Raw genomic sequence first — 26,401 nt, 5'->3', positions numbered from 1 at the left:
GCAAGGAATATGGAGATCAAGCTGGAAAGTGGAGTTGAGGTCGAAGATCAGCCATGATCTTATTGAATGGCGGAGCAGGCTCGAGGTGCCGTACGGCCTACTCCTCCTATTTCTTATGTTCTTAAAGCGAGATGAGTAGCTACTGAAAGCAGCTACAGTTTTTTATGCAGTGTGTAGGGTGAGATAAAAGTAAGAACCACCATGGCCATGACTCCTTATGCCAGTGATGACCAGCACAACTTCCTCTATGGGAAACATAGAAGATAGGAGTAGGCCATTCGGCCCCTCGAGCCTGCTCCGCCATTGAATGCGATCATGGCTGATCATCTAAATTCAGTACCCTGTCCCTGCTTTCGCTCCATATCCCTTTAGCCTTAAGAAATATATCCAACTCCTTGAATATATTTAATTAATGAATTGGCCTCTACTGCCTTCTGTGGTAGAGAATTCCACAGGTTCACCGCTCTCTGGGTGAAGAAATTCCTCCTCATCTGTGTTCTAAATGGCTTACCCCTTATCCTTAGACTGTGACCCCCTGGTTCTGGACTCCCTGACCATCGGGAACAGCCTTCCTGCATCTAGTCTGTCTAGTCCTGTTAGAATTTTATAAGTTTCAATGAGATCCCCTCTCATTCTTCTAAACTCCAGCGAGTACAAGCCCAATCGACCCAATCTCTCCTCATGTCATTCCTGCCATCCCAGGTATCAGCCTGGTGAATCTTCGCTGCACTCCTTCCATGGCAAGAACATCCTTCCTCAGATAAGGCGACCAAAACTGCACACAATACTCAAGATGTGGTCTCACCAAGGCCCTGTACAACTGCAGCAAGACATCCTTGTTCCTGTACTCGAACCCTCTCGCTACGAAGGCCAACATACCATTTGCCTTCTTAACCACCTGCTGCACCTGCATGCTTACCTTCAGCGACTGGTGCACAAGGACACCCAGGTCTCGTTGCACTTCCCCTTCTCCCAATCTATTGCCATTCAGATAATAATCTGCCTTCTTGTTTTTGACACCAAAGTGGATAACCTCGCATTTATCCACGGAAGAGAGCGTTCAGGCTGGCTCGGCCTCCTCTGGTGATAGCCTCCTTTCTTTAGTTGTGCACGACCTTCTCCTGCAAGATAGAAGGGAGTATGTTAATGACAGTCTTGTCAGGTGTTTAGAAAGTCTGCCTGTCATGGTAAAATAGTTGGTATACAGTATGTGAGATGTGGGGCAGTGAGGGTTGCAATAGTGCTGATTGTATGAGTATGAGGAGAAGAAGGTGGAATGGTGTAGTGCAGTGATTTTTAAAAATTCGTTCCTAGGGTGTGGGGGTCGCTGTCAACGCCAGCATTTATTGCCCATCCCTAATTGCCCTTGGGAAGGTGGTGGTGAGCAGCCGCCTTGAACTGCTGCAGTCCGCGTGGTGAAGGTACTCCTGTAGTGCTGTTAAGGAGGGAGTTCCAGGATATTGACCCAGCGATGATGAAGGAACAGCGATATATTTCCAAGTCAGGATGGTGTGTAACTTGGAGGGGAACTTGCAGGTGATGGTGTTCCCATGCACCTGTTGCCCTTGTCCTAGGTGCTAGAGGTCGCGGGTTTGGGAGGTGCTGGCGAAGAAGTCTTGGCGAGTTGCTGCAATGCATCTTGTAGATGGTACACACTGCAGCCATGGTGCGCCGATGGTGGAGGGCGTGTATGTTTAAGGTGGTGTATAGGGTGCCAATCAAGCAGTCTGCTTTGTCCTGCATGGTGTCGAGCTTCCAGACAAGTGGAGAGTATTCCATCACACTCCTGACTTGTGCCTTGTAGATGGTGGAAAGGCTTTGGGGAGTCAGGAGGTGAGACACTTGCCGCAGAATACCCAGCCTCTGACCCGCTGTTGTTGCCACAGTATTTATGTGGCTGGTCCAGTTAAGTTTCTGGTCAATGGTCACCCCCAGGATGTTGATAGTGAGGGATTTGGTGATGGTAATGCCGTTGAATGTCAAGGGGCGGTGGTTAGACTCTCGCTTGTTGGAGATTGTCATTGCCTGGCACTTGTGGGGCATGAATATTACTTGCCACTAATCAGCCAAGCCTGAATGTTGTCCAGGTCTTGCTGCATGTAGGCATGGACTGCTTCATTATCTGAGGAGTTGCGAATGGAACAGAACACTATGCAGTCATCAGCGAACGTCCCCACATCTGACCTTATGATGGAGGGAAGGTCATTGATGAAGCAGCTGAAGATGGCTGGGTCTTGGACACTGCCCTGAGGAACACCTGCAGTGATGTCCTGGGGCTGAAATGATTGACCTCCAACAACCACAATCATCGTCCTTTATGCTAGGTATGGCTCCAGCCAGTGGAGAGTTTTATCCCTGATTCCCATTGATTTCAATTTTAGTAGGGCTCCTTGATGCCACACTCGGACAAATGCTGCCTTGACATCACGGGCAGTTACTCTCACCTCACCTCTGGAATTCAGTTCTTTTATCCACGTTTGGACTTGGCGGAACCCAAACTGAGCATCGGCGAACAGGTTATTGGTGAGTAAGTGCCATTTGATAGCAGTGTCAACGACACCTCCCATCACTTTGCTGATGATTGAGTGTAGACTGATGGGGCAGTAATTGGCCAGATTGGATTTGTCCTGCTTTTTGTGGACAGGATATACCTGGGCAGTTTTCCACATTCTCAGGTAGATGCCAGTGTTGTTGCTGTACCAGAACAGCTTGGCTAGAGGCATGGCTAATTCTGGAGCACAAGTCTTCAGCATGACAGCCGGGATGTTGTCAGGGCCCATAGCCTTTGCTGTATACAGTACAGTGCGCTCAGCCATTTTTGATATCACGTACAGTGAATCGAATTGGCTGAAGACTGGCTTCTGCGATGGTGGGGACTTCAGGAGGAGGCCAAGATGGATCATCCACTCGTCACTTCTGGCTGAAGATGGTTGCAAACGCTTCAGCCTTGTCTTTTGCCTATTAGTTGTTTAATTGTCCACCACCATTCATGACTGGATGTGGCAGAACTGCAGAGCTTTAATATGATCTGTTGATTGTGGGATCGCTTAGCTCTGTCTAGCATGCTGGTTTCGCTGTTTAGCGTGCATGTAGCCCTGTGTTGCAGCTTCCCCAGGTTGGCACCTCATTTTTAGGTATGCCTGGTGCTGCTCCTGGCATGCTCTTCTGCACTCCCATTTGAACCAGGGTTGGCCCCCTGGCTTGATGGTAATGGTAAAGTGAGGTATATGCTGGGCCAAGAGGTTACAGATTGTGGTGGAATATAATTCTGCTGCAGCTGATGGCCCACAGCGCCTCATGGATGCCCAGTTTTGAGCTGCTAGATCTGTTCTGAATCTATCCCATTTAGCACGGTGGTAGTGCCACACAACACGATGGAGGGTGACTTCAGTGTGAGGGCGGGTCTTCGTCTCCACAAGGACTGTGCGGTGGTCACTGCTACCAATGTTGTCATGGACAGATGCATCTGCGACAGGTAGATTGGTGAGGACAAGGTCAAGTAGGTTTTTCCCTCTTGTTGGTTCTCTCGCCACCTTCCGCAGGCTCAGTCTGGCAGCTATGTCCTTCAGGACTCGGCCAGCTCGGTCAGTAGTGGTGCTACCGAGCCACTCTTGGTGATGGACATTGAAGTTCCCCACCCAGACTACATTCAGTGCCCTTGCTACCCTCAGTGCTTCTTCCAAGTGGTGTTCAACATGGAGGAATACTGATTCATCAGCTGGGGGAGGGCAGTAGATGGTAATCAGCAGGCAGTTTCCTTGACCATGCTTGACCTGATGCCATGAGACTTCATGGGGTCCGGAGTCAATGTTGAGGACTTTCAGGGCCACTCCCTCCCAACTGTATACCGCTTTGCCACCACCTCTGGTGGGTCTGTCCTGCCGGTGGGACAGGACATACCCAGGGATGGTGATGGAGGAGTCTGGAAATTGGCTGAAAGGTATGATTCTGTGAGTATGACAATGTCAGGCTGTTGCTTGACTAGTCTGTGTGACAGCTCTCCCAATTTTTGCACAAGTCCCCAGATGTTAGTGAGGAGAATTTTGCAGGGTCGACTGGGCTGGGTGTGCCCTTGTCGTGTCTGAAGCCAGTACCGAGGTCGATGCCAGATGGTCTGTCTAGTTTTATTCTTATTATTGTTTTTAGTTGCAACTTGTTGCAACTGAGTGGCTTGCTAGGCCTTTTCAGAGGGCAGTTCAGAGTCCACCACATTGCTGTGGGTCCAGAGTCACATATAGGCCAGACCTGGTAAGGATGGCAGATTTCCTTCCCTCAAGGACATTAGTGAACCAGATGGTTTTATAACAATCTGATAGTTTCCTGGTCACCATTACTGATACTAGCTTTTTATTCCAGATTTATTTAATTAACTGAATTTAAATTCCCCAGCTGCTGTGGTGGGATTTGAAATCACTCCAGGCCTCTGGATTACGAGTACAGTAACATAACCACTATGCTACCGTTTAGAAGATGTCCGACCCTAATTGTTGAACAGTTAGACAATGATCTCAGGATTCCTGCCAAAAAAAGACGAATGTTTACAGAGTATTGGAACCATATGAAGGTACTGCAAAGATTCTCTGAAGATGTGTGGCAGATGGCTGGAATGGCAGCACAGCCCAGTGCCATCCTTTGTGTCACTATTAGAGAAGGCTTCTCTGAAATCCATTGGCTCTTGGAGCGGGTAGCAATCCCAGGAACCGCTCCTTTTGTTGGTTGAGAAACATGAGCGCCTGGCGCTAATTTTTTCACCTTTTAAAAGTTAGTACCCCAAACAGGACTATATTTAATTTCTCCCCCAAAGGCTTGAGCTGATAAGTGGCAAGTAACATTCGCACCACAAAGTGTTAGGAAATGACCATCTCCAACAAGAAAGAGCATAACCATCTCCCTTGATATTCAATGGTATTGCCATCACCAAATCCCCCAGCATCAACATCCTGAGGTCGCCATTGATCAAGAACTGAACTGGATCAGCCACATAAATGTCGTGGCTACCAGACAAATCAAAGGCTGGGATTTCTGTGGTGAGTGGCTCACTTCCTGAGTCCACAATGCCTCTCTACCACTTACAAGGCTGAAGTTGGCAGTGTGATAGAATAATCTCCACTTGCCTTTATGTGTGCAGCTCCAACAACACTATTTAGGACAAAGCAGTCTGCCTGACCGGCACCCCATCCACTAGCTTAAACATCCACCATCGGTGTGACGTGGTTACAGTATATACTATCTATAGAATGCAACTAGCAACTCGCCAAGGCTTCTTCGACAACTCCTCCCAATCCCGCAACTTGACACCCTCACCTCCAAGTCGCACACCATCCTGAGTAGGACATATATCGCCATTCCTTCATCGTCGCTGGGTCAAAATCCTGGAATTTCCTACCTAACATCATGTTGGGACCACGTTCATCACACGGACTGCAGCAGTTCAAGAAGAAGGCCCACCACCAACATTCCCCCTAAGGTGCGCGGGCGCACGGCCACACATCGATCGGGAGATCCCGTGCAGGCCGCTCACCAGCTGTTGCTGCTGGAAAAGATACCGTGCATGCTGTTGCGCTTGTTCCTCTTCCAATAAATAAACCATAACAAGGGGAATCTCCAAGCGGAAAACTATTTTGCAGCCTTCCCCTTCATTATAGGCAAATTCCCCAAGCATGAAACAATCTCGAGGGAGACTTATGAATGAAGCTAGCAGCCTAAAAATAAAGTGCAATAAATTTTCCAAAAAGGCCACTCCATAGTAAAGTAATGATGTTCTATATAACACTACAATGAAACATAGCAATTCACCTTTAAGATTCCAGCATCAGCCTTGTTCAACTGCTGCTTGTTGTATAGTGGCATAAATTAGATCGACAAATCCTTGGACGGAAATGACGGCATTGGGACTAATGATGTCACCCTGTCTTAAACCCATCACTTGCATGGCTGCACTCTTGCTAGGGCAGGTGCATTTACACCCTTCAGTTCTGCGGTAACTTAGGGTGAAATTCAAATGAGGCATAAAACCGGTGGATCCTCTTTCCACCCCTAATACGTCCTCTGGTTTTACACCTTACTAATCCATCGGAACTTCAGGGCTGTAGTTCTGCATTTATATAGAGAGAAGTGTGAAGAAGGGAGCTGACAGGAATTTCTTTTCATGGCTAAAGAACAGAAAAGCTAAAACTATTGGCCATTTTCCTTACAGAATGTTTGCTTGCTTTGCTGAGCATGAAATAGGAAATGCAGCACAGGTGCAGCCATCGAGAAACTAGCATGAAGACTGTTTTAGAGGGATTTCCTAGCACACCCTTGCACATGAAAGCTCTAGTGGTTCTCTAATGGACTGAAAATGACACTACTGCTACTGTTTACTATACTGTACTAAGCACTGCTCAGCAGTACAGCAGATGGTGGTACATCAATAGGTCAGTATTGATTGGATAAATTTGCCTCAGGACAACACCATTTTAGATGGGGGGGTTTTTAAACTAGTTTTTTGTTTCCCATTCCCCCAAAAAATAAAAAGCTGTGACTGAATTCTACAAAATATCTAAATATAAACAAAACATTTCAGGATTTTCATGTATACTCTCACATTAATGGTTTACAAATCTCTGCTATATTTGATTTATAATGTGTTGTGCTTTTACTTCTCCAGTACAATGGAAAATAGATGGTGTACATATTTAAGACCATTGTTTTATATAGACAAGAATCATATATTCAATAAATTATACCAGTGTAATCTGCTGTGTTGATATTCTTTAACCAGTGCTTGAATTGTTTAGCGTTGTACATTTCTCAAGGCAGAAATGTTGAAATCGTTATGTGGGCTGTAGATTGAAATTAAGGCCCTATGCTAAGGATTTATTACCCTTAGATGTTCAGTCTCTTGGAGCAGACAGAACATAAATTCTGTGCTGCAGTTCTGAGTGCAAGCAAAATTAGTTTGTGCTGCAAAATGATCAATTAATTTTATTAAGTTAGCGAAAAAATAGAAAAACTGTTACTGAACAAATTTGTGATCCTCAAGCTTCAGTAGCAGCTTTTCATTTTAACCTAATTTCTGGTTCATTGTTTTCAAACAAAGGTAGTTTTAGTTGTTTTGAGTCACTGTGAATTAAGTCCTATTCTCTGTGTAGTAAGACTAGAACAAATACTTGATATTTTGGTCTCTCGTCAGGCAGATTTCAGTTTAATTATGGTTTTTTTCCTCCACCTTTCCACCCTGTATGATTTTGAATGGAGAGAGCAGAGAGGGAAACAGAATATAAAAAGAAATATCGACTTTATTTATTCTGGTACCCATTGTGTGTACGAATAGTACAACAATTAAGTGGAGTGGTGAGGTCCTTGCAGGCTTATTTTTGTAGTCACGATTTCCTCAGAACAAACAAAAATAGTATTTTTGAATCAGATTTGCAAAGAACTGGAATTATTCAGAATGCTACTGAGTTGAGAATAAATTGAAGCTTAATATGGATTTGCTGATATCAGCTTTTCAGAGTAGCAGATTTGACTGAACGGTAAAAACCTTATTGTTGGGACGGAATTAAAATTATACTTAAAACCAAACGTGCTCTTTACACAACCATTGCACCTAATGGAAGGGGATAAAATTATACAGTGATTTGTGATAGTAACTAAATTTACTAGGCTTTTAACAGTTTTCTAATATTGTTAGTTTAAAATATTGGTCTCCAGATCACCATGGAATTATTGCAAAGCTTTGAGTTTCAGTATCTTCCTTTCTTCGTATCTTTTTTTTTTCAAGTTTCTTGTTAAAGATTATTGTAAGGTGTTGCATGGGACAATTGAAGTTTATGGAATCTTAATTTATGTAGCTGTAAATTTTTGTGCAGCATTTTTGTAGCATGAACCTCAGTACATGTGTTTGAACAGAGTTTGCCTTAAAAGATGTAGGAAAAAGAAATAAACTTTAGTTTGTGCACACTGCTCACCTTGTGGTAATTCAGAGAACTGTAACTGGAGAGGAACATTTGCTCAACAGCCATGTTGGAGTAACATAATCTGCCTGAGCAATACGTCTAACACAGTCTTAATGTGAATTTGATAAGGGAAAAATTGTACTGCTGTCTGTTGGGCTGGTGCAGACTAAGACCAGGAAGAATTGACCAATCTGTCGCATGGTATAATCTGTTGAAAACAGGAAAACCCCTTATGTAAACGTGTTTTGCTAAACGTGCATCAAAAGAAGTCTTTTGATTGTGTAAAACTGAATTGTCAGTGAAATGTTTGAAATTGGTAGGACGCTAAATGCTGCTTTATTGAATAATGAGGTACGGTATACTTGTTTGTTTTTTGGCAAGTGTTTTTACATATTGTACATAGCTCTTTCGAATTAAAGAAAATTGTTATGGTGTTTAGGTAATACATTTAAGAAGTCTTAATGATGTGATGCATAATTATTTTTTTTGTTCAATAGATTCAGTACGATTGTCGTACTATGGGCTGTTGCCTGGAATATTATGTTGTTTAAAGCTTCAAAATGCTATGGAGTAGGTGGTTATTAATGCTGAATTAGCTGGAATGTGGTCCATCTGGGCTGTGCGAGCCTGATGGCTACTGATGCTAAGATACTTACAATTTGTCCCTAAGGTTGTATGTTGATCAGGGGACTGTTATGGGATCACGGTGATAACAGATAACTGTAGTAAGAGCGTCTCTGCATAGTTTATCATTAACTGATCACTTCTTGTAGAAAATGGGCCATTGCAACCTCATAGGTGGAGATGTAATGTGGCTGATCATAAAAGTGATTGCTCCGTGAAGGTAGGGAAAATCTTATAATGAAAAATCGATGTTCCACCATCTGTGATAGAGTACCAAGAGAATACTGACAAGGATTTCACTCGACACAAACTAAAATTGTACTTTGCTTCTCTGTATTGTTGCAAAACATATTTGGCTTGTACTCCTGGAACTGTTTCACTGGGTTGACTTCTTGAATTATTGTTTGTAGAGCCAATCTCTCTCAGGATCATGAATTTGTCACAGGGTTCTATTTCTTATTTAACAGGCTGAAAAGATATAATTTTTATTTCAGAAAGATATGCCTAATATTTTTTCTACTCCGTAAGTGCATTGATTTTTTTAAACTGTATTTTTAAGTAGCTTTGATTCAACTGTTAATATTAAGATAAGTATTTAAATCTATGTCCTGTATTTCTGGTACTTTATGATGATTGTTAAATTTATTTGGCTTATAAGCAGTAACTGCTACTGATTCATGTTAATTCCTACATGTTTTTTCTATTGGCTTTTATTGAGAATAATTGTTGTTATCTGTTAGCAACTCATCTGGCTAGTGTTTTAAAGGATGCAGTTAACATGTTGTGTTGCATGTGTGGTTAATAGCCATTGTAAGTTTACATAATAGGATTTGAAAGATATTACAGTATAGAAATTTATTTCAAGTTAGACACAAAGCTAGAGCTGGGACAGTTTTAAATAGCATTTTTCTGTTTGGAAGAATAAAGTATACAAAATAGTTTAAGGGGAAAAAACATCGATACCTGAAATAAATCCAGTGTTTTTGTGTAATTTTTTTTATGCACAAAGTGGCCTGTGAGCCCCAAGGCTTTGCATTAATTATGCAAGTCTTGAGAAAGCAACTGTCGGAGTAGATAAGGTGGTTGAAACACTTAAATTTAAAAGCTCAGTTTGCTTGACAATGCATGTGACATGCAAGCATTGAAGCATGGCTGAGATATGACATCTTGGCTTCTGCAGATTGCAAATTGAAGATGTGACTTGCAAATTTATAGTAAACAAAATTGAGTGAAAATTTGTGTGTGTGTTGGTTTCTTAATCTCGGTCTAATTACCAGGGACATGGTGCAGTTCAAAAGCTTTTCTCTGTTGTGGATAGAGGTCACCGCATCATTAACATCGTCAATCTGGTAAAAGCTAATTTCAATAGCAGCTGATGTCATGACAGCCTTTTATTTTTCTAGCCAATCAGACACAAGCAGTAATGACAGATGGTCCCATAAATGGGAGTAAAAGGGTAAAGCAGCCAGCCAATTCTCTGGGCTGGTTTGTTGTCTCCTGTAGCTTAGATTCAGTACTGCTTTATTCTTTTATTTTGCACAAACACTTTCACTGTGTTTTTGGATCTTAACAGAGGAATTGAAATATTATAAGTCTTCTCCTGAAGATTTCAAGTACGATAAGATCTAATCCTGTGCAATAAGAATGGTTATGGTAGGTACTAGGGCTTGGTATAATTTTAATCTACTTTGGAAGCGTACCAAAATGGTTCAGTTTATTGTACATTTTATTATTAGTGCATTAATGAAAGTCTATTTGTGAGGAAACAAAATTAAAACTTATTTAATATCCAGGCTTGGGAGTGAGGGGGCCGAAAGTACTGTGCAGTGGTTACAATGATTTCAAGGATGTGATTTATGTAAGCACCCGTACAACCGCATATTGTATTTCAAAGAGTTTGGCATCGTGACCTCATCAGAGAGGAGGAGGCTTGTGTGCTGTACTATATAGTATATGTTGAATTGTTGTAACTCGAAACATCAGTGTTGTAGAGAAGGCATGCCTGCTTTTACATAATGCCCTTTCGGTTTTGATTCACTGAAGACTACAAATTTCTTGCTAATCAAAAATGGAGTGGGGTGGTTTAAAAATGGTAGGTGTTTAAAAGATGTGCTATTTGCCTCAGTATCAGTAACGCGTTCTTTGTTTGGTACAGTATTTGAAAACATAGGGTCTTTGTGTGAGTAGAGGAATGCCATTTGGCTTTTTAAGCATATTTATTTTTGAAATACGTGAACATCAAGCATGTATTCTTAATGAGTATTTCAAGGGAGGTGAATAGAATAGAATTATTCATTTTTTTCCATTCACTGTTCTGTAGGCTTTTTTCGTCAGCTACTTGTTTTGATGGGTGTAATATAAATAAGATTAGACTGAACAGCTGAACTGAAAGTGATAGCTAGAAGGAAAAGCCTGTTGGTTGCCAGGGAAACAAGCTGAAGGAAGCTGAACTGAGAGCAGGTGGCAGTCATATGGGAATACCATGAAGCGAACAGTAGAACAGGCACTGTGATTGTCTCCCCCATTCTGTGAGAGTCACAACTTTAATTGTTTCAAAAGGTGTTAATTATATTCCAGACTGGAGGCTAGCGCAGTTGAGGCTATTATTAGACATCTGTGTCTTAAGAGTAAATGGCATTTCATTGGATTTTCTTTCTGTAGAGATGTACCTGTCAAAGGGGAAGAAATTGTATGAACCAATAAGTAAATAGAAAATTGGTCAAATAAAACATATAACAGTAAATGGTGAGCACTACACTGCTGATGGTTGTTCTAAGCATTACTGGAATTTTTCACCAGGCAATCCTGTACGGTCTGCCAATAGTGATGAAGATTTTAATGTTTAGCCCAATTTTAACATTGTAGTGGGTGTGCTTTTTCTTCAGCAAAGATGAATTCATTAATTCTTCAGTTGAATTGAATATGTATGATGCATTTGATGTGAGAAATTGGGGAAAGCAAAGATGACTGACTACAAAGCTCTGTCACTTAAATTCCTGATTCGAGCTAATACAACTAAAGCAGGATGAAACTGCACACTCTTCGTAATATATAGTTTGCAGAATGAGTTACTTTTATCCTTTTAAAATTAGTATATTCGTTTTGGAAAATGATTTCACAGCGTCCTGCAAGGATGATGGGCAGTGCATAATAACGTTAGAGTAGGTTGTAGAGAATTCAGTAAGGCCTAAAGATTAGAAAGCATGTTAAACAACAGATTTTATTTGTACAGAGCACCACTCCAAGATAGATAAAAGACTAGGTAAAGATATTCATTGTTTTTTCTCATCCATTTATTTCCCCTTTGAAACATATGGTAAGATATGAGTATTTCTATATCTCTACAATAATATAATATAATTAAGGTTTTTTTGTGCAGAACGATTTTGAAATATCCAAAATATGTCTATTAAATAATTTTCTTTTTTTAAAAGATTCAATGCTAATTCATTTCTAGTTAGGTCATCCTAAATAAATAATCCTAAAATCAGGAGAAATCTCAGTTTCACATTCTTAATGAAACTTTTAATTTTTAAGCATGTTGCTATTTTATTTTTTATATACAAGAACAATTTGTAAAGAAGAATAGATACAACATTTGAAAATGAAATAGTTTAAATATTGTTACTAGCTCAATGAAAAAGGTTTTTAAAAATCATTAAGAACAGTTGGAATTGGTGTTAATTTCATTCTTGAAACTCGCTGGCTTGGTTTAGTAATCATCAAAATCTAATGGTGATTTTGTTTTTAAAAATTACAATTCAAAAGCATATTAAGTTTTATTTTAACATTTTCCCTTGAATTAGTCTTGTTGCATTTATAACAACTTGAAATCAGTCAGAGCTAAGGAAATCTGTTAAATTTGAAAGGTTACTAGCACATTTAATGTGATAATTAAAAATGCAGCTAGGATATTTTGTATGATAGCATTAATACTGTTTTGAAAGGAAATTACAGGAAATGGATCGTGTGACTGAGCGAGACTGTAATTGATCTTAAAAAGCTACAAATATTTCTAATTTATTTCCAATGAAGTTGTTTGTTGTCACTTGTCTTCAAGAAAAAATGTAATCTAATAACCATTTTATAACTAATATATGTGATGCATAGTGCAAAACATTATTTCCTCCAGAAACAAATAAGTTAAACAATTAGAGCCCCTTCCTCATCCACTCAAACCAACCTTCTGCCTGCAGTTCCAGGTATTGCTGAACTTTACCTTTGTTGCCAACTATGTCTAATTGATAGATTGTATAAATTCTAATGGATTCTTCGACTTTATTACTCCTTTTCTTTAAATCGGTTGCTTTTTGTAGTAATGTAAAGAAGAATTTTGCAAATTGATGTGATGAGGACAAGGGGATCGATTAGTAATTATTACAATATCATTGTAAATTCTGAATTTTTCAGTGCTATTTAACAATAAATCAGAATTATTGTTTTGAATTTTGCTTAACTGTGCTTAATCCAAAGTTGTTTGGCTTTATTCATTTCAATGGATATTTACGCTGACGGAACTTGTGTTCAATTTGATGTGATTCTTACTGTGACAAATTTACCGTGATAGATCACACCATGAGAGCTGAACTTGATGTTGATGGCAGTACCTCAACTCTAGAAAACAGCTAAAATTAGAAATACAGATTTGATGTGTTTCTGACCTCTGAGAACACTGCCATTGGCTGTATTAAATATATGAGATTTCTGTTTATTCACCAGAGTAAGATGATTTTGTGCCCCAGGTCACTCCCATTTTGAGTTAACTGATGGGGGAGAAAATATATTTTTCAAAATTCTGCACAAGATTATTGAAATACCTCAATGTTCTATATATTGTAACCCAGATTGTTGAGTTGTTTTCCATATTCACAGTTTTGCCAAATATGAGATTTTTTTCATCAAATGCATACCATGACAGTTCTTCCTCCCCAACCTAACCTCCTATACCCCTGGGGGAAAAGGAGCAATTTTAAATACCACATCTTTGAGCAGATCATCCGCAGCAACTGTTTTTTATTTTCCCTCCCCTCCCACCTTTTTTCCTCTGGAGAGCACCAACGATTGCTCTTGATTCTCTATAATATATTGCTATTGTGTTTCACATTCAAATAGAATTTTTTTAAAGAAAGAATGCTGTGTTTCATCGTGCACTAACCTTTCCCAATTAAGCTAATTTACACCATACTTTTTCAGAAACTCAAAATATGATGAAGTACAGCAGATGATAAGACATCAGAAGGTGTACCCTAATACATAGTTGTATACTTTTGTTCTCAAAACCTTTTTTAATACTGTAAACTGCAGCATACATTATTTAAAAAGAATAACTATTTTGAAATGGGATATAAAAGAGCAGATTGCATATAATCAACAGAAAATGTCCTTGTTAATTATTGTAGTGTTTTGGAATTTTTATGTGTTTTATTTTTTTTTAATTGGGCAAGGGGAGGAAGTGAATGGAACATATGGAAATTGAAGTAAAGTATTATTTCAAGGCAGTTTCTGATAAGCTGAAAAGAGCAAAGACTCCAGGGAAGATTTTATTTTCAACAGTAGACACTAATAGGATACATTTTATTCAGTAATTTAAATTGACTTTTTTGGCATAAAATGCAGAAGTGTTGGGGAGAGAGCCATAGGCTGTGTTGGCAGTTCTGTGAGCCGTACCTGCTTCACCGATAATCAGATTAAAAAGCAGTGCTGTGCTTGTGATTAACTAAACAGTGATAGCCTTGCAATGTGTGCTACTGATGCCACAGTCTGCAGCTGCACAATGGTAATTGCATCTTGTCTTGTGTTTCATGGAGAAATTATCGAGTTAATTTGTGAGTGTGAGAGAATGGGTGTTTAAAAGTGAGTTGAAATGAGGGAGTGTTGTAATTTTGGGTGAGAATTTGACATGTAGCTTAAAAAGGAAGCTGCAGATTATTTTTGACAAATTTGGATTACTGCTTTATTCTGTTATATATGTACAAGTGCAATAGTCTTGTTCAATTGTTGATACATAAAGTCTTTAACTTACATTGATATATATTTATCTAAATGAAAAATGTTAGTTAGGAATTAGGAAACAAATGGAAGACTGCAGTGAATGTAAAAGGTTTGCCAGTGATGTCTGACATGCACCTTTGCTACAAGATTTCTTTCACTTTGCTTGACTTTTTTTTCATTGGCTTTACAAAGTGATATAAAGGCTATAATGAAAATATTCCACACGAGTTAGCTTATGATGTCTAACTACTGAGATTTATTATGATCACTACGGTTTGAGGTAAATTTCATTTTTCATTATGACACACTGAGCAGCAGGGTTTTTTTTGTTTATTTTTACAGTGATCTTTGACAATGTTACTATGCTGCTACATTTATATACCGCTATGTAATAATCTTAAGCTCTGATCTCTAACAAAGTGAAGCAATGTGGTTTTAGCCAGCATTTCAAATCTGGACTTTATTACAGAAACGAAAAACAGCTTTTCATTACTAAACATTTGCAAGATGATAGAACCAATAAAGCTATTCAAATCAGAAAAGCCAGTGCGGGTAATTTTAAACTTTGGCCAATGGTATAAAACAGGCAATATTGGATCGACCGCCCATCGTACATCCCGCAGATGTTTCCTTTCCACAATGGGCAGCAGATGCGAAATTGCCTGTTTTACACCATCTCCCAAAGTTAAAATTACCCCCAGTGATATAATAGGCAAATGCGCCATCTTGTATAGAGCTATGAAGGTTTACAGCACATAATGAGGCACATTCAGCCCATCATGTCTATGTTTGCTCTTTGCTAGAGCAATTCAATAATTAACTCACTGCCCTCTCCCCATAGTCCTGTGTCTTCCTCAGTTTCAAATATTTATTCAATTCTCCTACATAAGATGCAATGCTCTCTACCTCAGCCACTCCCTGTGGCAAAGCATTCCATGTTCCAACAACCCTCGAATCAAATAAATTTCTCCTGACTTCTCACTCTCAGTGACAGTTTTAAAATTGATGACCCATGGTCAGTGACATTTTTTTGTTTGCTCTTGGGATGTGGGCGACACTGGCAAGGCAACATTTATTTCCCATTCCTAGTTATCTGAAAGCATTACGATTCAACTGGAAATGGAGTCACATGTGGCCCAGACCATGTAGGTGTGGCAGGTTTCCTTCCCTGAAGGACATTAGTCAGTAACTCCCCAACCAGAGGAAATAATTTCTCCTTGTTCAACCTATCAAAGCCCTGCATAATTTTGTTTTTAACTATTAATTTCCTCTTAGCCATCTATGCGCCAGTGATAATAGTACAGGAAACTCTTTATTATCCGGCACCGACGGGACTAGTGTGGTGCCGGTTTATCAAAGTCCGGATTACAGAGAGGTATAGTTAAAAGGTACGAGAGCTCCGTACACAGCAACAAATCCAGGCTTCCCTGTTGCTTAGCAACATGTGCAGGAACTCCAGCCACAGACCAAGCATTCCTGTTGCTTAGCAACAAGTGTAGGAGCCCCAGTTACACAGCCACAAATCCAGGAACTCCCACTAATATGAAATAAAACTTAACTGAACCTACTCCTGAATTTTGCCGGTTAACAGAGATCTCCAGTTATTTAGGTGCTGGTAAATCGAGAGTTTCCTGTACCAGTTTCTCAAGTCTCTCCTCTTAGGTTAAAATTCCCCCCATAACTAACAAAACAGGTGGGTTGGGGGCATGTGGGAAGTTAAAGTGCTAAAAAAATCTGCTTTAACCTCCATTTTGAATTTAACTTTATTATGCCTCGTGAAACCCGCCAGCTAATGTAAGGCGAGGGCTGCTAGATCCAGGAGGTAATTGCCTTTACACTGCCCCCCCCCCCCCCCTTGCTGGCCTCTGATTTCCGATTCCCCCCCCCCCGCTCCCCCAATGCTCCTCTGGCCCTCTGATGTCATCTCCCCCCGCTCCTCCGACCACCGATCTTTGCTGACACTCCTCACCCCTCCTGCTCCTCCAGCCCTTGATCTCTTCAGACCCCCCTCCGTGCTAGGCCCGGCCCCATATCGTTTCCAACACCCCACCCACCTGCTCCTCCGGCCGTCCCCCACACAATCCCTCCCTCCTCTCTGCGGCCCAGTGCCGCAGGCCGACCCGGCCGGAGCCAGCCAGCCTCTCAATCTGGCTGGCTGCGGTTGGGAAACGGAGGCTTCGCATGCAAATCAGGCCCTGCCATTAAAATCAGCAGGGCATGTGGGAAACCCATTCTCCCAGGTTTCCCAGCCACTTCGGAGCACCACCCGCTCCCTCCCCCCCACAAACCCATCTTCCCCATTAAAATTCAGCCCATAGTTTCCCATCCCTGGCATCATTTTGGTGAATAAGCCTTACAGTCTCTACACTCCTAATGTGTTTGTTACAATGGGGTGCCCAAAACTGCTTTCAGTACTCCAACTGTGGCCTAACCAAAGTTTTATATAAATTCATCATTATTTGGTTACTCCTGCATACTATGTCTTTATTTGTAAAATCAAGAATGCTGTTGAGTTTTTTATGGCTTTATCTACCTGCACTCATGCTTGCAACAAATTATCGCTGGGACTTGCCTTCGGGGGTTCCTGAACAGCCGCCATAACTTCAGCGGAAGATCGTTGGAAACCCTGTTTATGCAAGTATCCAGGATTTCCACTGAAGTTACGGCACCCAATCAGGAGAACCCCCAAGATATTCACTGCATATATATTTGAACCCCTAGGTCTCTGTTCATTTGCACCCTTCAGTGTCTTTCCATTGAGCGTCTACTCCCCTTGTTTTCTTTTCTCCCAAAATGTATAACCCTACACTTACCCATGTTAAATTGCACCTTCCCCTGTTTATCCATTCGACTAACCTTTGTCCACCTTAAGTCTTTTACAGTTCTCCTCACTGTTTGCGTAATCCCCTACTTTTGTGCCGTCAACACATTTAAAGGGGTTGATTTTAACTCAGCCGTGAGGCGGGCTTTGAGGCATGTGGGGGGTTAAAATCGCAAAAACTGGGGGTCGGGACACCTCCCGCCTGGTTCTCGACCCCGAGCCATTTTAACCCAGGCATGTCTGATGGTCCCGAATGGTCTTTAAGGCCCTTAATCAGCAATAATTGGCCTTTATAATCCCATTTTAACAGGCCCTTGCATTTTTAACCCTTTTCCCACGTAAAACACACCTGGTGGGGATCACGCCTGTGAAACCTGGCGTGAGCACTATTGGCTTACTGACTATCAGCTGCAGGTCAACCATTAAAGAGGAGATTTGATCAGTCATCATTTGCAGGTGGCAGGACTTTGTTGTTTGAGGCCTGGGGCAACTTTTACCAGGCTTAACCACACCTGTGGAAGGTTGGAGCCTCACACACATCTCCAGTGTGAACTCCTGGGAAACCCCTCTCGCCACCCTCACTCAGCACTTCCTCAGTGGAGGCATATGCCAGAAGCATGGGAGCCATTTTTCTCCTTCCCTTCTTGGCATTAGAGGAGCTCGAGCACCAGGCGCGGCAGCAGCAGAACCAGGAACAACAGCAGCAGCAGCAGGAGCGATAGGCTGCTGCTCACCCACCTGAGGCAGCACAGGCCAGCGCATGGAAGCCCGTTGGCGCAGGAGATACCCCCGAAACAGGGTCTACAGACACAGGGTCAGCTACCTCAACATGACTGAGCAGCAGTGCCAAAGGCGGCTCCGACTTTCGCGACACACTCGCAGCGACCCCGGAGACAAAACCTGCCAGAGACTCCTGCATCTGTGCATGGAGTTCCATCACCTCTGATCTTATGGATGGACCCAGAGGCAGAGGGTCGACATGCAGCTGAGCCGAGCTGGCAGAATCCTGCACCCTCCGACGAGGGCTCTGCACTGCTGAACCTGTCTCCACAATCTGCTGATGCTCACTTGTGAGATGTGATACACCAGGTGACAACACTACTCTATGTCCCGAAGGTCCCCCCGAGGTATGAGTGTCTGCGCTGGTGCTGGATGCGCTTATTTCTGCTGACGCCGCGCCCTCAGAGGTTGCAGATTCCTCTGAGGAGTCTGGAATCTCAGGCTCTTCCTCCTGCACAGTGGGGACGGGGGCCTCTCTGGTCCTGTGGGGGAGTCAATGAAAAAGTTAGAGATATGATGCCAAGGTTACATGCACATTGCATTTTGCAGATGATCATAAGTCCATATGATGTAGCTTCAGAATCATTGACATTGCATGAGTCGCTGATAATGAGAGAGATGGAAAACTATTCTGTCACCAGCTTGCGGGGATGCACCTGTGTGTCCTTCCCCAACTTCCGCATCTGTATCAGCCCCGACAATCTCCAGGACGGCTTCCTCCCAGGGGGTGAGCTGGGCTAATGAGGGTGCCCCTCCTGTCCTGGCTCGCTCTCTCCTGTTGTGAGCTCTCTTCTCCTGCAATGAGGGAGACAAGGAGGTTGAGTGAGAATGAAGGAGTGAGTGTAGAGATTGCATAGCAAAGATACTTAGGAGACAAAGATGGAGTGAGGTTGCAAGACCAAGGGCCCTCCCTGTGTGTTGTCAGTTGTGTTCAAAGCATCAGAGTGAGAGGGAGTGTGAGGGCTGCATGGTCGAATAGTTAGGTGAATGTGAGCATAGAGAGAGAGGGAATGGCTAAGGGTGCATGGATGTGAGTGTCAAGTGGGATGTGGAGGAAGAGATTGCTAAAGCTGAGTGCTGGTGAGGAAAGGCAATGGGGATCAGATTGAGGGTGATGGAAATTTCATACTTACTTTTCCAGTGCGATGAAGGTCATGGAATCTTTTCCTGCACTGCATCCAGGTGCGCCGTGTGAGCCCCAAGGAGTTGACTTCCCCAGCCACCTGTAGCCACACAGCCTTGGTCTGACTGGGAGGCCTCTTCCTCCCTGAAGAAGGGATCAGGACCTCCCTGTGGGTCCTAGCCCCATCCAACAATGCCTGCCATGATGCCTCATCAAATTTAGGCGCAGCTCCTGTCCTCCCGCTGGCCATTGTTCCTGCAAGCTTCTGTGCCATCATAATGGGAAAGCTTGGAAGCCTGCAGAGGAAGCAAGGCTTGCTGTGGACCTTAAATGCAGCAGCAATGATGATGTCATCGGAGGGGACTTGCAGTCATGAAAAACCCATTTGCAAAGGCTTCCCACACGTTGGAAATAATTGGCCAATTGAGTTAAAATTGCATCAATCTCACACATCCATTTAGATTCGTGTGGGAATCATGAAATTCGGGGAACCCGACAATTGCCCGCAGCCGAGTTAAAATCGACCCCAAAGATTCTGTTCCTTATGCCCAAGTTCAAGCCATCTATAAATACTAAGAGTAAAAATGCGCTCAGTATTGACCTCTGCGGTACAACACTGCCAACCCGTCTCCAATCTGAGCAGCACCCGTTTACCTTAACCCTTTGTTTCCTGTCCATCAACTAACTTTCTATCCATGCTGCTACACTTCTTGTACCATATGCTAATTTTTAACCTAAAAATCTGCTTTCAGGCACCCTATTGAACATCTTCTGAGAATTCATATACGACACATCTGCTTTATCTATCCAATACTCTTCTTCATAAAAAACTCTTAAATTTGTCAAACACTACTTGCATTTAACAAATCCATGCTGGCTGTCTTTGATTAACCCATGCATTTCTAAAGGCGTGTTATGTTTATCTCAAATGATGGATTCTAAAGCCTAGAAATTCCCTGGTGTAGCGCTGGCTGTTAAGGCTGGTTTTGTTGAAAAAATGGCAGCCACCTAGCTTCCGCCCATTTCCGGCATGGGACATGGCAGCCGCCATTTTGGGAAGGACCAGAGCACTGCCGTTGACAGCGCTGGCTTCTGAACTCTAAATTAGCAGATCGTGATGTCAGTCGACGTGCAACATGTGATTTGACGCCATGACTGATAATTTGGACGTTTTTGCTTACCATTACGCTGGGTCCTAACCACGCACAGAAAAGCATGCATGAATCATAGAATGGTTACAGCACAGAAGGAGGCCATTCGGCCTGTCATACCGTGCCAGGTCTCTGCAAGAGCACTTCAACTAGTACCACTCCCCCGCCCTTTCCCCGTAGCCCTTAATTATTTTGTCCTTCAGGTACTTACCAATTCCCTTTTGAAAGCCACGATTAAATCTGCCTCCACCACCCTTTCAGGCAGTGCGTTTCAGATCCTAACCACTCGCTGTGTAAAAATGTTTTTCATCATGTCGCCTTTGGTTCTTCTGCTAATCACCTTAAATCTGTGTCCTCTGGTTCTCGACCCTTCTACCAATGGGAACAGTTTCTCTTTATCTACTCTGTCTAGACCCCTCATGATTTTGAACACCTCTATCAAATATCCTCAAACTTCTCTGCTCTAAGGGGAACAGCCTCAGCTTCTCTGGTCTATCCACATAACTGAAGTCCCTCATCCCTGGAACCATTCTCGTAAATCTTTTCTGCACCCTCTCTGACCTTCACATCCTTCCTAAAGTGCAGTGTCCAGAATTGGACACAATACTCCAGTTGAGACCGAACCAGTGTTTTATAAAGGTTCATCATAACTTCCTTGCTTTTGTATTCTATGTCTCCATTTATAAAGCCCAGGATCCCGTATGCTTTTTTTAACCGCTTTCTCAACCTGCCCTGCCACCTTCAACGATTTGTGCACATATACCCCCAGGTCTCTCTGTTCATGCACCCCCTTTAGGATTGTACCCTTTAGTTTATATTGACTCTCCTCGTTCTTCCTACCAAAATGTATCACTTCGCACTTTTCTGCCTTAAATTTCATCTGCCACCTATCTGTCCATTCCACCAGCCTGTCTATGTCCTCTTGAAGTCCATCACTATCCTCCTCACTGTTCACTATACTTCCAAGTTTTGTGTCATCTGCAAATTTTGAAATTGTGCCCTGTACACCCAAATCTAAGTCATTAATATATATCAAGAAAAGCAGTGGTCCTAGGACCGACCCCTGGGGAACACCACTGTGTACCTTCCTCCGGTCCGATAAACAGCCACTCACCACTACTTTCTGTTCCCAGTCACTTGGCCAATTTCGTATCCATGCTGCCACTCTCCCTTTTATTCCATGGGCTTCAACTTTGCTGGCAAGCCTATTATGTGTTACTTTATCAGATGCCTTTTGGGAGTCCATGTACACCACATCAACCGCATTGCCCTCATCAACCCTTTCTGTTACCTCATCAAAAAACTCAATCAAGTTAGTCAAACACGATTTGCCTTTAACAAATCCGTGCTGGCTTTCATGTAATTAATCCGCACTTGTCCAAGTGACTGCTAATTTTGTCCCGGATTATCACTTCTAAAAGCTTCCTCACTACCGAGGTTAAACTGACTGGCCTGTAGTTGCTGGGTTTATCCTTACACCCTTTTTTGAATAAGGGCGTAACATTTGCAAATCTCCAGTCCTCTGGCACCACCCCAGTATCCACGGAGGATTGGAAGATTATGGCCAGTACCTCCGCAATTTCCACCTTTACTTCCCTCGGTATCCTAGGATGCATCCCATCCGGTCCTGGTGACTTATCTACTTTAAATACAGCCGGCCTTTCTAGTACCTCCTCTTTATCAATTTTTATCCCATCCAGTATCTCAACTACCTCCTCTTTCATTATGACTTTGGCAGCATCTTCTTCCTTGGTAAAGACAGATGCAAAGTACTCATTTAGTACCTCAGCCATGCCATCTTCCTCCATATGTAGGTCTCCATATTGGTTCCTAATCAGCCCCACCCCTCCTCTTACTACCTGTTTACTATTTATATGCCTATAGAAGACTTTTGGATTCCCTTTTATGTTAGTTGCCATTCTATTCTCATACTCTCTCTTTGCCCCTCTTATTTCCTTTTTCACTTCCCCTCTGAACTTTCTAGGTTCAGCCTGATTCTCACTTCTTTCTCAACCTGACATCTGTCATAGGCCCCCTTTTTCTGCTTCATCTTACTCACTATCTCTTTCGCCATCCAGGAAGCTCTGGCTTTGGTTGTCCTACCTTTACCCCTCGTGGGCATGTACCTCGACTGTACCCGAACCATCTCCTCTTTAAAGGCAGCCCATTGTTTGATTACAGTTTTGCCTGCCAATCTTTGGTTGGGCCAGAACCATTCTTAACCCACTGAAATTGGCCTTCCTCCAATTAAGTATTTTTATTCTAGATTGCTCCCTGTCCTTTTCCATAGCTAATCTAAACCTTATGATACTGTGATCACTGTTCCCTAAATGTTCCCCTTCTGACACTTTCTCTACTTGACCCACTTCATTCCTCAGAACCAGACCCAGCAATGCCTCCTTCCTCGTTGGGCCGGAAACGTACTGATCAAGAAAGTTCACCTAAACACACTTCAGAAACTCTTCCCCCTCTCTGCCCTTTACATTATTACTATCCCAGTCTATATTAGGATAATTGAAGTCGCCCCTTATCACTACTTTGTTGTTCTTGCACCTCTCTGTAATTTCCCTGCAAATTTGCTCCTCTATATCCTTCCCACTACTTGGTGGCCTATAGATTAGTAGTGTAATGGCACCTCTATTGTTTCTCAACTCTAACCAAATAGATTCTGTCCTTGACTCCTCCAGGACATCCTCTCTCTCCAGCACTGTAGTATTCTCTTTAATCAATACAGCCACCCCACCTCCTTCCTTTCCTTCCCTATCTTTCCTGAACACCTTCTATCCAGGAATATTTAGTACCCAATCCTGCCCTTTTTTGAGCCAGGTCTCCATTATCGCCACAACATCATATTCCCGTGTGTCTATTTGCACCTGCAGCTCACCAACCTTGGTACATTCACACACATGCACTGTAAACCTATCTTAGAACTTCTTGTATTCTCTCTTAGTCTGACCCCACCTAATACTGTACTATTTCTTACTCTAGTGCTATCTGTCTCTCCTAATCCTTTGTGCACCTTGTTTCTAATGCTACATCCTGGTGCCCATCCCCCTGCCAAATTAGTTTAAACCCTCCCCAACAGCACTAGCAAACCCCCCGCGAGGACATTGGTCCCAGCTCTGTTGAGGTGCAACCCGTCCGGCCTGTACAGGTCCCATCTCCCCCAGAACCGATCCCAGTGTCCCAGGAGCCCTGCAGAAACGCTGTCAACACTTCTTAAAAGGACACACACATCTTTCAGGTAAGTTTGAATTTAAGCTTTTGGACATTTTTAAAATATTTTATTCAAGTAGTGGCTTGGTGCAATAGATGTTTAACGTTTTTAAAGTATGCAGGGAGTGCTGCTGGACACTTGCAAGGCTTCAGATGGTAAAGGAAGGCATCTTTTTTTTAAATGTGTTCTTGGGATGTGGGCGTCACTGGCAAGGCCAGCATTTATTGCCCATCCCTAATTGCCCTTGAGAAGGTGGTGGTGAGCCGCCGCCTTGAACCGCTGCAGTCTATGTGGTGAAGGTACTCTCATAGGTAGGGAGTTCCAGGATTTTGACCCAGCGACAATGAAGGAACGGCGATATACTTCCAGTCAGGATGGTGTGTAACTTGCTGGTGTCCCCATGCGCCTGCTGCCCTTGTCCTTCTAGGTGGTAGAGGTCGCAGGTTTGTGAGGTGCTGCCGAAGAAGCCTTGGCGAGTTGCTGCAGTGCATCTTGTAGCTGAGAAGACAGAAAATGCTGGAAATACTCAACAGATCAGGCAGCATCCATGGACAGAGAAACAGAGTTAACGTCTCCGGTTGAGATGCTGCTGAGTATTTCCAGTATTTTCTGCTTTTATTTCAGAATTCCAGCATCCGCTCACAGAGGGAAGAGGAAGACACAGAAGAGGAAGACGCAGAAGAGGGTTTAAACTAATTTGGCAGGGGGGTGGGCACCAGGTTGTAGCATTAGAAACAAGGTGCACAAAGGATTGGGAGAGACAGATAGCACTAGAGTAAGAAATAGTACGGTATTAGGTGGGGTCAGACTAAGAGAGAATACAAGAAGGTCTAAGATAGGTTTACAGAAGAGGAAGACGCAGAAGAGGAGGAGGTAGAAGGAAGGGTGCAACCCAGACAGCCCCTTTTTGGCCGGGATATCCAGGATGGAATCATCCGCTTGCGGTACCAGTGACCACAACCCCAATTCCCCTTTCAACATTTGTCCCACACCTTGCCTTCCCTCTGTTATTGACCATCACATCCTCTTGGCCACAATGCTGAAATAAAAGCCATCACAAAGCAAACTTTCCGATCCAACTTTATCCATATATGCATCCAGTATGACATCAAGAAATCAACAAATCACCCTTGTGCAGTCCCTTAGTGACTGTCTTGCAAGTGCCTTTGCCTATCCCAGTGATGTCACGCAGTGCTACCCCTTCTTCTTAGGCAGTCCCTCGGAACCGAGGATGACTTGCTTCCACACTAAAAATGAGTTCTCAGGTGACTGATGAGTCCAATACGGGACCTACAGTCTCTGTCACAGGTGGGGCAGACGGTGGTTGAAGGGGCAGGTGGGTGGGTGCTTGGGTTGATGTGCGCTCCTTCCACTGTTTGCGCTTGGCTTCCGCTTGCTCCCGGCAAAGAGACTCGAGGTGTTCGGCGCCACCACTTTGTGCGGTCTTGGGCCAGGGATTCCGGCTGCAGAATGGCTGGTGGAAGGCTGCTGGACTTCAGTGGGGGACACTGCAGGTGGCCGTGCAGGCCGACCTCGAGGAGCTGGTGGCTGGGAGTCAAATCGAGTTGTTTCTTCTTCACTCTCCTCTCCCTCTTTTTGGTCAACCACTGGCTGAGCAGGCTGTATTTCTTGGGTGTCTGAAATGAGGACGGCACAAGGGTAGAGTTGTGGTGAGGGGAGGACGGAAAAGCAAGAGCTGCATACCATGTGCACCTTGTAAGTTAGAAGATATCGTGGGATGAGGTGGAAGTGGGATGTGAGAAGGAGGATAATGTATGAGGATACCAGCATCTTGTATTCTTTCAGCCATGCCCGTGCCAAGAATGGCCAGCACCATCTCCTCCGAGGGGGTGAGGTGAAGCTAGGAATTGGAGGTGTGGCTTGTGTTTGGTAGCTGAGTAATGGGGGTGGGGGGTTGTGCATTGAGCAGTGTGTGAGGCTAGTGGTGCATTTAGTAGTAGGCGGCTTTTGAAGATGCATTCACTGACCTTGACCACTGGTCTTAGCTCATGAAACTTCTTTGGGCACTGGAGCCAGGTCCTGGGGGCAACACTGCTGGCAGTGACGGCCTCGGTGATCTGGTCCCACATAGTTCTTTCTGGAGGGCTTCCTGGCCCCCCCGTGCGTAGAGGACCTCTCTTGCAGTGTTAACCCTCTGCACAAAGCTGGAATGCTGCGTGCGAGACCCTGGGTGCCCCTTCCCTGGCTTGTTAAGCCATTTGTGTTCGTGCTGAATCACATCTACCATTTTTCTTACGTGTGGAAGACATTTCAGCTTTAAGAGCTGAAGACTGCCATTTCAGAATTGTTTTTAATGGGTTTTTTTCAGTTGAACTTTAAGGGCTAAAGACTGCCTATTTTTAAATTATTTTTATTTTTTTCATTTTAGAGGGCAGTTCCCCTTTAAGAGATCGACACTGCTTTCTAAAATGACAGGCTAGCTGTAAGAGAATGCTGCCTCGCTCCAGGGACGCTACGGCCAAGCTACATTGGGCTTCCTGCTGAGACTACTGCCCAAAACTATGCGATACAAGGCAGGTTTTGCGCTGTGCTAATTTAAATCAGCAGACTGCACCAAAATACCAGTGCTGCCTATGCTTTTTTTTGCAGGCGGCTGTTAACTTCAACCCGCAGTGGCACCGGCCTAATCAGCAGACTGCACCAAAATACCAGTGCTGCCTATGCTTTTTTTTGCAGGCGGCTGTTAACTTCAACCCGCAGTGGCACCGGCCTAATCGAATTTCTAGGCCTAAG

At 43.2% G+C, this 26,401-nt stretch overlaps 1 protein-coding gene across 6 annotated transcripts in view; it reads left to right on the top strand.

Annotated features, from left to right (window-relative positions):
- Nucleotides 1-26,401, top strand: part of elavl4 (ELAV like neuron-specific RNA binding protein 4) — a 95,495-nt gene that overhangs the window by 7,636 nt on the left and 61,458 nt on the right. For 2 of the 6 annotated variants that reach the window (XM_085982895.1, XM_085982896.1), the window contains exon 1: nucleotides 10,520-10,656. The exons of 1 other annotated variant lie outside the window; for it this stretch is intronic. In XM_085982895.1, the coding sequence (XP_085839021.1) occupies nucleotides 10,633-10,656 (24 nt within the window). In that variant the 5' untranslated portion in view covers nucleotides 10,520-10,632. Of the gene's footprint in view, nucleotides 1-10,013; nucleotides 10,218-10,518; nucleotides 10,657-26,401 lie in introns of those variants that run through there. 3 more of the 6 variants (XM_085982894.1, XM_085982892.1, XM_085982897.1) reach the window with 3 other exon arrangements.

Source organism: Somniosus microcephalus, chromosome 3 (genome assembly GCF_052327205.1).
Source record: "Somniosus microcephalus isolate GS21.2 chromosome 3, FLI_Smic_1.0, whole genome shotgun sequence".
NCBI classification, from domain to species: domain Eukaryota; kingdom Metazoa; phylum Chordata; class Chondrichthyes; order Squaliformes; family Somniosidae; genus Somniosus; species Somniosus microcephalus.
Note: the sequence above shows the minus strand (reverse complement) of the source record. Positions and strands in the feature narration are given on the sequence as shown.